This window comes from Helicoverpa armigera, chromosome 15 (assembly GCF_030705265.1).
Source record: "Helicoverpa armigera isolate CAAS_96S chromosome 15, ASM3070526v1, whole genome shotgun sequence".
Taxonomy (NCBI): Eukaryota; Metazoa; Arthropoda; class Insecta; order Lepidoptera; family Noctuidae; genus Helicoverpa; species Helicoverpa armigera.
In genome coordinates, this window is record NC_087134.1 from 10,652,997 (window position 1) to 10,665,873 (window position 12,877).

General features: G+C 36.9%; 1 protein-coding gene and 1 long non-coding RNA gene across 5 annotated transcripts in view; both read right to left on the bottom strand.

The window, feature by feature from the left end:
* The window catches only part of LOC110377914 (protein prickle), a 272,653-nt gene that overhangs the window by 120,546 nt on the left and 139,230 nt on the right, over positions 1-12,877 (bottom strand). For 2 of the 4 annotated variants that reach the window (XM_049845093.2, XM_064038078.1), the window contains exon 2: positions 2,402-3,217. The exons of the other annotated variants lie outside the window; for them this stretch is intronic. In XM_049845093.2, the coding sequence (XP_049701050.2) occupies positions 2,402-3,210 (809 nt within the window). In that variant the 5' untranslated portion in view covers positions 3,211-3,217. The remainder of the gene's footprint in view (positions 1-2,401; positions 3,218-12,877) is intronic. 4 annotated transcript variants of the gene reach the window in all.
* Positions 9,127-10,038, bottom strand: LOC135117898 (uncharacterized). Its single transcript, XR_010277228.1, has 2 exons — positions 9,539-10,038; positions 9,127-9,461 (listed from the first exon to the last, which is right to left on the bottom strand). It is a non-coding gene; the product is annotated as an uncharacterized LOC135117898 (long non-coding RNA).

Sequence of the window (12,877 nt, forward strand, 5' to 3'; positions counted from 1 at the left end):
ATTTTATGAAAAGTTGTGTATCTTGACACGATTCACGGTTTCTAGCAAATACCCATTACTTTTATAAAATTGAAATCAAAGCTAGATTACAACAATTCAGACTGGTTTAATTAATTATAATACCAGTATATTTCATCTTAAACTAGGCGACTAAAGTCGGGTAGACAAACGGTACTAGCGCGGTACTTGTCACTAGAATTAACTAGTTCTAGATTGATGACGGCCTACTATTGACATCCTGTCACTATATCTTGCAGTTTCTACTACTTAATCCTCCGTCTGTCAGAGCAAGTGTCACTTTGAGCTTCAATCTGTAGCTACACATGTCTTCATGAGAAATTACCACTTGTTTTAACTCCTAACTAGTAATCTAAAGTATGTTCCTACGATAAGTATCTGTATACTGTATGATTTTCCTACATTTGCTTGGAAACCTGATTTCTTACATGACAATTTATTTGCAATCTTAAGTAATTAGTGGTTAGAGCAATTTTGCAAGTTCATAAAGTTGAACACCAACGTGATTCATTAAGGAAGGATGTTAAAAGAAGCCTTATGTATCGCAACGCAGTTTTATTAGAAATTTTATGGAAGAGGTTATAACCTGTTCTTTATTTAGCATTTTTAGATAAAGATCACAGAGCGCTTTTAAACGCAGTTTTGTTTTGTGCAAAACTATAATAATGACAAGTTATTTTCCGTCACGGTGTGGAGAAAATAGCGCGGCAGCCACACTTTGTAGTTCAGTAAACACTACCTTCAGCTCCGTAAGTAGTGCTCACCGGCCTCACTTCCTCATTCCACACTTTGTCTCGAACCTTTCAGTTTTATTCTCTTGATTAACTACAACACCGTGAAACATAAATAAGATAACGGAATCAACCCTTTTTAGCGGACTGATAAAATAAATTACTCACTTAGTCACGTTTATCTTGTTTTACAAAACTCACCAATTACGTTATCAAATGTGTTTGAACAAATAAACTACAGGATCAGGTGACAACGTTTAATAAAAACGGTTGGAAGAGAGTCATCGATCAGCGTGTGTCGTCGGTACAAGACTACAAGGGTCCCAGGCTGTACGGTAGCCACAGATAACATCGCGGCCCGCCATCCCACTTTTTTGTTGTTTTGGCGCGAAGAAAAAGGCGATGTCGGATGGCTGGATCGCCAGATTAAGTAGCATTTTTAAGACAGTTTAAAAAGCTGTTAATATTTATTTTTAGCGCTTTTTTCTGGAGATTTCAGGCATTATTGTGCCTGGGGTTTTTGTAATATTTAACTACGAAACGGTCATATCAGTCTATTGAAGATGTCACACACTTATCCTAACGTCCTAAAACGTAATACCACTTTAACACCTGAACTTTATAGATTTATAGTAAGCGATTTACAATTACAGCCATGAATTAAGTATTACAAAGGACTAAAACACTTTCTGAAATTGGATTTCAAGAAGCATACCGTGCGTCGATTACAGGCCAACAGCGGTAAAAGCGTTTAAATCGTACGCATTAAGGAGCATCGGATTACATTGTTCATTTTAAAACGCTCCCGCTCAGCAGTAAATCGTACGATATCAATCTACTGTTTTATTGAATGGAATTATCTTTTTTTACGTGGTAACTCATTTTATGGCGGGCTGTCAATTTCAAGATGGCGGCGTTTTTATTGGCTTTTACTTTGTGGCATGGGAAAGATATCGTATATTTTGATGAGCTGCCGTGACCATTTTTATGTTAATTGGTGTAGATAAGAAGACTCAAACAAAAAGCTCTTTCCATCAACCGGTAAGAATAAATGGAAATAATAAAGAGTTGGATAAAGCCACTTGGATAGTAAAATAAAAACAGTGACATTTTAAATTGTGTCTGGCCATAATTATTTCCACAAAACTGAGCAGTTCCCTGCCATGTTCCAAAACCACGAGACCGCAATCATGGCGGATTCCAATAACGTCATTACCGGAACTGCGGTGCGGCTGCGTCTGCGCCGCCAACAGTGCCGTACGGGGCTTTGTGGCCAACAACAATGCAGGTGAAATTGAACTCTATTGTTAAAAACTTTAAAGTGAAATTGCTATGCATGACACTATTGTAATAAATTGACAATAAAGGGAATTGGGTTCAGTTATTTTCACACGTGTGGATTGATTTGACATAACTGTGTTTATTATGACTTATATCGAATCTCTGCATATTGTATTTGCCGGTAAATTAAATTCCACTGCACTTCCTAGACGTCCGAGATTGCTTTTGGATTGAACGAATCAATTTAACATATTCTCAATAATCATTTGGCATACAATACAATTACATGTACGTACATTACACATTCATGGACATTATATTATGTACCGCGTGCTTTACAAAATAAAGTGTCATAACAGAGAAATACTCACTCATTGCACGACGTGACGGAGGTCTGCGTGACCGTCACCAGCGTGGTGGTGGTGGTGGTCAGCTTGTCTCCGATGCACTTCTTCCTCGAGCACTCGTCCAACACCTTGTCCTCCCTCAGAGGCTGAAGCACTTCCTTCACTTTATTAGGACCAGTCTTTACCGTAGACCTTTGAAACTTTAAGTTAGCCAACGTCCTCCCATCAGTAGATATCTCAGTTTCCTCAGTCACCAAAGCCCCCCGTTTAGTCCTACAAACTGTTCTAGAACTTTTCCCCACAGTATTACCATTTCTCACTACTTCTTCCTTCGCATCAATAATTTTAGATCTTTGAGGTAGACCGTTTTCTAACATACTCTTAATACTATCTGCGTTGAGATTTGTATTTAATATTTTGTCTAGATCTGTAGTGTTCATGTACTCGTCGTAACTTTGTTGTATGGGTTGTCTTCTTTGGTCTTTCTGCCACGTGGTTTGGTAATCGAAGCCATATAAAGCGTCGGGCTCCACACTTCCAAAAGGTGCATCTTTTGGTGCATCTACTTCGTCTGGTGCTGGCTCAATTTGAGAACAATTATCTTCAAAGAAATCATCAGTGAGCTCTGTTATTTGCGCGCCGGGCCTTTTGGTATCCGTGTCATCAAAATTTAAAAAGCTGCTATTTAAATTATTGAGTTTTCTTTTGCCATATAACTGTCTGTAATATTTCTCTTGATCGCCGTACATCCAGCACACTTTCCACCATTGTTTGCACATAAGTATGTTCGCCGAATTTGACGACTTTACATGTCGTGTTGCTGTCGCCGACATTTTGCTACTATGGAATATCCCACTATTTAGAAATGTTTATGAGAATGTTATGACATAAACTGGCATGACAATGTTACATACGCGCTGCACATACATATAAATATAACCCTTAATACAAACTACTTCTGAATGCTAACCAACCAACATTTCATGGCTAAATCCCTTATTTGCTTTACGTTAAACTAACCAATGTTCAAACATCTTCATAGTTCAACATTTTCGATGACAGTTGCTAAGCTACACAGCACCACATAAAATAAAGCAGCCTTCAAGCCCTGCCCTGCTACACGTCGCCTGGCCTGCGCCATCACTCACGGCCTGTCATTACTCCGCAGCGCAGCCGACTCAATCCATGCGGTTACCTCACTGCGCGCTATTGTGCGCTCGCATTTTACTAGTGATTTATACGCTCAATTGTCTTCAGACTGGTCTAGGCTTTCTACTCTTTAATTGTCATTTGCATGAAAAGTAAACTGCTAAAAATAAAGGAAACTTTAACCTTTTTCACTTATACCAAGCCTTATATTCGTCTTGTTTCAGATTACGCCATACTTGGAGCAACACAAAATGGTAAATTTATTCGTTGTGTGACTAGAATTGCACTTGAACCTGTTCACAAATACGTGCTTAGATTATCAAACCTATCTGGAAACAAGTTTAAAAGTATTTTGTCTTAGTAGTCACCTGTAGGTCGTTCTAACATAGACGATGTACTGTGTAAATATAAGAATCTATCAATTGGCTTTCATCGTGCATCGTGATCGTGCGCGAATGCAGCATATGAGTTGCGTGTGAAGGCAAAATTAATACCATCTACAGTATCAATATTCATAATGGTATCTTCTGCAGTGATCATTCATAAATCTAAGACCAGACTGAGTGATTTATAATGGGCAGTTGTAGCTGTTGAAAAGAATCTATGTAAATATTTATGAACTTCCTTAGGCATATTTTATAATAGTGATACTTATAAGGCTGCATTTGTACAATACAGCAGGGTACAAATGCTTTTCTAACTAAACATGTTATAGTTACAAGTGAGTTAGGTTTTGATGTTTGAGAACGAATACATTGGCCTTCTAATCAAAATGTTAATTTTTAATAATAATTCATTGGGTTACATGCCCATAATGCAGCCTCACTTATTGGCGAGCTTCCCTTGAGTCATTATTCTCTCGGCCATCGTTACCCGCTCCGGAATCTGCGAGATTATGATCGCTCTGTACCGGTTGCAGTCGCAGTGATTTATCTGATAATCGTACTTTTTGATTCTTTTTACATTTTGTATTATCTAAAATCGCAAATTGGTATTTATCCTGTCCTGATTATTCTTTTTTGTATTTTCTGTTATCAGAACTTAGATAACAGTGTCTAGTTACTGTCACGTCTCTGTGTAAACTTATCAATATTTATCTACTTAAACAGTAAACTCAACAGCCGAGCTTAAGATCCCTGTTCTACCAGACTATAATTTCACAACATTTATCAGGGCCTCCAAGTTATTGTGGTTTATTTTGACGAATGATTCCATTATTTTCCGTCCTACGTGGATCATTACCGTCGAGTCTCAATCTGCCATTACGTGTACTATTGTCTCTGCCTGTACTGTTTGTGCATGGTGCAATAGTGCTCCAGATTCTATCGCACTTTCTATTTCTAGCGTGGGTGTGACTTTTGTTTCACTGTTATGGCGAGAGCAAAAAGGTGAGAAATTAACAGGTTTACTATCTTTGAATTAATATTTAATGGCCATGTGTCATGTATCAAAAGGAATATCGGAGCGTGTGATTTTCGAATCAGATGTACAATTTCTATATTTATTAATTAATAGTATTGAAACCTGTTTATTCATTATAAATTACGAAAAGAGAATTTGAATTATTGAAATGGCAAACTAGGCAAACTTGCGGAAGTTTATTTAGCATACATATTAATCATTGTACGGATTGAATCTGTTAAGTGGCAAGAGTATCTCAGTATGTAATTAAAATTCAGTTAAAAAGAAGATGATTGATGAAAAAAGTATTATGTGGGATATCTGGAATACTATCTATACTTTCAAATTTTAATGTAGCGTGGTATAGACATGTACTTATGTTTGCTTATAAGGCAATAGATAAATAAGTACAGATAGGTCCCACACACAAAATTTTCTAAATGTAAGTGCCACACAATTATTTCCATCATCGATAACAGATATTTGCAGAGCACCTCTAATTATAGTCTCGGGGGGTGTACTACGCCGAATCGAATAACAAATAATCGAATATCAATTGATCGACCACTATAAATCGAAATTCTAAATACTCGAACGTTCATAATATCGAATGTTTATTAAATCGAACATTCAATACATCGCGCAGTCAATACATCGAGTGTTCAAAATATCGAATTTTCGTTAGGTCGAGCGTTAAATGCATCGCATATTCATCCTATCGAAAAATCTATATTTTTTATGAATACAACAAAATCTCAAAATTTACTAATAAATCACATTTTAATCTTTAATTCTTAACTTTTAAAGGTACATTTTAAAATTTTGTGTGAATTGAAAAGGCAAACGCGGGATTGGGAAGACCTACTTTGCAAAAAAGAGGCAAAAGGGATGATAATGCGATTGAAAAAATGTTAAATAATAAAAACTACATTAACATTTATATATTATTCATAAATTTTGGGTTTTTGTTGTATTCATAAAAAATATAGATTTTTCGATAGGATGAATATGCGATACATTTAACGCTCGACCTAACGAAAATTCGATATTTTGAACACTCGATGTATTGACTGCGCGATGTATTGAATGTTCGATTTTATGAACATTCGATAATTTGAACGTTCTAGTATTTAGAATTTCGATTTATAGTGGTCGATCAATTGATATTCGATTATTTGTTATTCGATTCGGCGTAGTACACCCAGTCTCGGGGGTATCTCGCAATTATCGATAGTATCGAGTCGATGCGAGGCGCAGCTCTATTGTAGACTTGCTTGATTTGTAGCTCATTGTATCTCGGGCAGCTCTAGCTATGCTATTTGTTGTTTGTTTAGCACATATTAATACAATACAATAATTTATTTGTTGATCGGACGCTTCCGTGGAATCGGAATAACAAACGGTTAGATTTAAATTTAAGATATTGTGTTATAACTCATGTTTAGAAGAAATTACAAATCGTTTCCGTTATTGGGATTGCTTTTTGTATACATTTTTATCTTGGCGATTCGAGAAACTTATTAAGAATTATTCCATTTCGCTTGGATGTTTTGATGACCTAGCCGTAATTTCGATTAAACCCATAAATAAACGAATGAACACACTATCTGTAAATACATTTATCTTAAATTGTAAAGCAGCTCGATAACTCGAGGTCTGTTTTACAAGCGTATAATGGTGACACATTAACAAACGTATTAACTAAATGTCAATAGGAGCCCAACAGGCTGCTGCGGCTTATCGTACTTATACATCTTCTTATTAACCCGAACACGGAGAGCTGCGCTTGCGTCGCGTGTGCATGCAAATGAGCCGGACAACATCACAAAAACAACTAAATATAAATTCATCTCGCTCTCACGCACATCCCACGAGCACGAAAAAGAAGGACAGATGTATGTTCCCAAGCTCTGTCCACGAAATTGGTTGAGCGTCGGTGATTATGGTAATATCAGATTTTGTTTTCGGCCGCTACCGAAGCGAATTTTTGGGAGCCCTTAATTTGGTGAAAATACTTTTTTTATGGCAAGTGACCCACAGTTTTTAGTGCCTTAAGCCAGTTCCCACAATATACGATTGAGTGATAAAGTTTTTGTTGTCGAAGAAGCAAATCAAGTTCCGAGATATGACTTCGTAATAATCGTAATAACACAAGTTTGGACCGCTAATACATAAAACCTTGGAGTAGTTACAACTAAATAAATATAAAACGAAATGAAGTGAAGTCCATTAGTTTCCTATCGTTGGATTAAATATACAATTATCGACAAATGTAAGCAATCAGTCAGAGCATTTTGCTTGGTGATGATGATTAACTAAATGATGATAATCTCTACAGAAGTTTAATGTTTACGTCAGAACGTGAATAGAGTTTTTGTATTCACACGTAAGATCAAGCTGTTGGATAATTTAAGCTACGAATTATGTGATTATTGTTATTTTATATTGTTTGTGAATGAACAGTTCTTTATTTATTTCACAACATGACTCGTTCATAAGGAAGTATAGAAATGCTATTGTTTGCATCTTGCTGATGAATTTAAAATAAGAGAAGTGGTTTTGAGTCGTCATATCATGTGCTTTGTGATAATCTTTGCAGGGCTTTTAGTGATTTGATTAAGATTGGAAGACCTGGAATTTTTACATACGTGCATACATACGAATATACCTACATTATCGTCTGCATAATCACAATTTAAAATATTCAACAAATAATTTCGATCCGAATTTCAAGCACCACCCTAACAACTCACTGCCACACTCAGAGTCAGTTAATGGTTACTTAAGTGGCTCCTTAGTATAGATTTAAAAAAGCTCACTCTCAGAGACAATTAATGATCCGTTACCATCCCTTAATGACAATTAAAGTTAAGTAAAGCAAAACCTTTACTTAACTTTCTAATGATTGATTTTGACATTTATGTTTAAGGTTATAAAAGTAAATAAAATATTTTAAAGTCTCAGGAATAGAAGTGTTTTAACAATAAAGTAAAGATGAGTGATTTGCATGACTTTATTGATTGTGTAGACTATACCAGAAGGTTTAGAGTAGTGGGGCCAAATAAGAAGCCCAGGAGGAGTAACATTAGAAGTCTATAGGAATATAAAAGGGTATTTTTCTATCAATGTTCAAGCAGTCACTGGGATAAACTTGGAATTTTATGATCTAGTAGCCCGGTGGCCTGGCAGTACCCATGATAGTTTTATTTATAACAGCAGTGCAAGTAAACAAAGACTGAATACTGGTGTGTTAAAAGGGATAATTTAAGGCATCGTTCACACCAAACGTATTGTCCGCCGCTGACTGTGAGCGCGCGTTACGCAGTTTATTGCTTTTCCATATATATTGAAATTGTCGTTCACACCGAACCGACTATACGCTGTTACGTCGTCTGTTGTAGCTGACTCTCAGTAGCCGATTATTTTACTACGCGACTATGCACGGCGGACGCGGATTGGCTACGTGGACGCAGTTGCCGAATAGCGCCGCTCCGCCGCGTACGCACCGCCGCTCCGCCGCGTCCGCACCGCCGCGCAGTGATGCTACGAGCAACTTCAAATACTGAGCTCTTTTATGTGTAGAATAGTCGGCCGCTCAGCGTACGCATCTAGTGTGAACCTACACGAGCGTATTCTTTTGTTCACACATGTAGCGCATCGTACGCTATAGCCTATTGTCGGCTTGGTGAGTACGCGTACTGCAGATTGAGTCGACGTTCACACTGAGGCCGACTGTGAGTATACTCACAGTCAGCGGCGGACAATACGTTTGGTGTGAACAATCCCTTAGGGGACAGCGGGTATGCAGTTAGCAATGTGCTACTGACACCGTTTTTATCACCAAATTCAACTGCACAAGAAAACTACAACAGAAGCCAAATAAAATATAATGTGTAATACTGTGGAAAGATGCTTTGGCATTTGGAAAAGAAGGTTTCCTTGTCTCCAACTTGGCATGGGCATTAAGATGGATACAGTTGTGGCTGTTATATGTGCTTGTGCGACACTGCATAATATTTCTTTACAGGTTGATGATTTGGTTCCAAAGAACTGGGAATCTCCTCATATTGAAAATGATGATGTTGTCCTGAGTGAAAGGCGTGAAAGCACAACCAACAGCAATGGATTTTTGGTGCGACAACCTATAGTTGATAGATTTTTCTCATAATATAATTTTTAATAAATAAAAATCCATAAAATAAGAAGAATACTTTTTTAATTGTTGAACAAGAGGCCAATTATGTAGTACAAAGTTTATTTGACTTCCTCGTTGATCTAGTGGTCGCAAGCGCGGCTGCTGTGGGTTTTCTTAAACTTTCACAAAGCAGCCCGTAGTCTGGAAGTTGGTGATTGATTCCTGATTGAACTCCTGTATTATACTATCCCATGCTGCTTGTTTCTGGGCGACTGACTTGCTATCTGTTATTTAAGATGCCACGATTGGTCTCTTTTTAACTAATTGTGCTAACAAAGCTTTTTCGTCCACCGTGAAATTAGCCTCACGTTTACGTGGGGCTCTTGTTCCTGAAGACTCCTAAAATGAAACAAGCACACGTTAAATTCTTCAAATACATATGTGCAGCTACTAATGTACATAGAAACGAAACTTACCATGATAATATGTTAAGATAAAGCTATTTATTTCAGAGCTTATCACACTTTTCCACACACTTTTCTTTCCTGACGGTTAACGTTTCAAGAATTTTAAACGTAACCTTGACACTGACAGTACAATATTGACAGTGATACCAGAAAAAAGTTTCCATGTACTTTATATCATTTACATGAAAATAGATGTTTTTACGTAAAAACGATGCCGAAATTAACAAATTCTTATTTCTATTGTTGATATACAAGGTTTTAATGTATTTAAATAACAGTTTTTGCTACTTAATAATTTCACATTTTAAGGTGCGGCTACACCTTTCGTTTATCGATAAGCATTATCAAAGACAATTTGACGATACTCTGCCCTACGGATACTTAAAGCTTTCATTAACTAATGAAAACTTAAATTTCGTCTCTGGGATGTATCGTTCATTAACAGATTTAATGATAATTAGTTAAGGACTCGTTAGGATTAATTTAAGTATCCATTATGAGTGTGGCAGTAAAAGCCATTAAAAATCAATTACAGAAAAAAACAAGGGTACCACAATAAGCAGTAGTCTTAGGTGGCCCGCGGCCAACGGGCTAGACCAATCAGGCCAAGAATATGCCCAACGATTACCAATCTTAATACGTTTGAATAAGGCTCTGGACCCGAACCTGAAAATGACTGTTCTTTCTTGTAGTGCTACTCAGAAATTGACCTTATGACTTTCAGATAAGGGTGCAGTAAGTGAGCAAGAAATGACAGCCCCGGGTTAGGTCCTGTTTAAATTACAGTGGACCAACACCCGGTTCCAAATGAAGGCTGTATTATTGTGTTGGAACATGGAGCCACTTGACAGATGCACTTTGTATTCAACAGCTAATGGCAATGGTAAAAAGTCGGTAATAACGGCGTGTGTCAAGACTCCGTGCTCGTGGGGACCTTTTGTAACTCTAGGGTTATATGTTATTGGTTCTTGGCTAGTAGCTGCTTACCTAATAACTACTGTGTAAATATTATGGTTAAAAGCCTTTTGTCGTTTTACATTTGATGCCGTCACGATATTAAGAAATGCAAGGTCAGCAGATGAGACACTAATCACTATGAACAAAATACATAAGAACTTTTGAAAGCTAATGATCTTAATCATAACCGAATTTATTAATTCTATAATTAATTTTGGAAGTCCACAGTAGCTGATAGAAAATGTTTTAGTCACTACATACACCAATAAGTTCTATTTTTGTACGAGATATATTCATTAAGTCAACAAGTAACTGACAACAATATTGTATTTAATTGAAACATAACAGTACACGCGATCGCAGTTTAATCACAACGTCATACCATCTTGGAAAACAAATTATAAAACAAGATTATACTTTCAGTCAATCAACCGCATGCCATCGTAGAAACTAATAGTGATTGCTGTAAAAAATGGCGGACGTGCCACGAGCTGGATGATGGAAGTAAAGGGGATACGGTAACAACGGCACTTGGGGACTTAAATACTGTAGAGGTTTTAGTACTCCTTATTAGGCCAATTCATGAAAAGAGACGAAATATTCCAAATAAAGATAAAGGACAATACTGACCAATCTAGTTAAACCTAGTAGCACTGACACAAGTAAGTTCAGGTAGCTTTGAAAATTCTTTGGCAATGGATTTTGAATTTTAGGAAGATGACATTGTCGCTTAGATATTTACACCTATTGCAGGGTCCGATGGAACATTATCCAAAATATTTTAAGAATTTACATTTAAGCTTTATATCAGCAATTACGAATCTTACGATATATTAACTTGAGCATTTATTTGTAATTTGTTAAGTTGGCGGCAGGCGCGTAGGACATCGTTAGCCGCGGATAGATTTAAGGAGCTAATTATCGAAGCTGATTGGTCGGCGCGGATTGTCTGCATGCTCAGGGTTAATTGTTGGAGCAACACGATGAATGGGACCTATTTATTCCTTAATTGTTCCTCTCTTATGTATTGGTTCGTTAAGTTGGCACTGCAAAGATTTAGAAAGACTGCGCTCGGAATTCTTGACTTATTGCTCTGAATTTGCAGCCTTTAACAGTACCAGTAATGCCAAATTAATATCAAGATATCCCAAATGTTTTCGGGGAGGAAATAACATCTTCAAACTGCTCTGTAGCAAAATCGGAGCCACGATAACCATGTTCGAACAAGAAGTTTATTTCCAAAGGGAATGTACAAGCCGACAGTCCCGTAGACCACAAAATACGGGTCCTTCGTAAGCCGTGTTCGTGGTCCGCAATAGAGCCATGTACCATATACCCCCTGTCCCCATATATTGCCATATACAGCCGCTCGCCGACTGTTTTTACACCATTTTATTGGCTCTGATTTATTGAACAGCCTGTATAAGGTAAAGTTATTGCTTATGGTATATTAGTAAAAAGTTTAGCTGAAGACTGAATAGAAATTGGTGTGTTTTTTGTAAACGGTGCAAATCTGGTCATTCTTATGTTTTTGTGGAAAGGATAGTCTCAGTGCTTGCATTATTGCGTTTCTATTGACTAATGGTTTTTGTTCGAGTTCGCAATCGCTGTCTTCGATTACTGCATTGATTAAAAAATAATTTGCTCTTTTATGCTTTTTTTATCGGGAATTGCATGAAATGCTGTTTAATTTTTCATTCGTTTCTAAACTATTTAACTGAAATCGTCTTGGACAACTGAGTAGAAGTGACGTAGAAATGACCCAATTAGATATGACTGCAGTCACTTTCACCAGTTAGCGATATCCCTTGCATCTTTTACAAGTTTACTGCTTCCATCCGGGAAACTTTCCAATACGAAAAATCAATTAAAACCAGCGGAACAGTTTCCTATGAAATGACAGTCTGACAAACAGTTTGTTATCGTCAGATTTATGATTCACTAACACGTGTGGACGATATGTTTACTTCGGATTTGGATCATCGTACTGGAATATAAGAAAGAGAAATTCAAGAAGTTAACCTATCTGTACCTCAATTTCCATCAAAATCAATCCACTAGCTTCTGTGTGATTGAGTAACATACAAACTTTCACATTTACTATTAAGTTGGATGGTCGTATTTTAATTAGTAGAACCGTGTCGATATGATTTTGATTTATAATCAACGATCCGTTACTCGCGATCACTGGGCTGCGCGTGATTCTATTAAGAAGGAATTCCATTCCTCGATTTGTTTATGGCAATTTATAATATTGAGCATAATTTGCTTTATTTTCAATCAGAGATTGTATTCAAAACATGATTTAGAAACTGGTTTTTTGATCAAAGTTCATCTGTTTGTGACATTGGGGCGTACTTAAAAGTTAGGTCATGCGAAACGTAGAAAGAT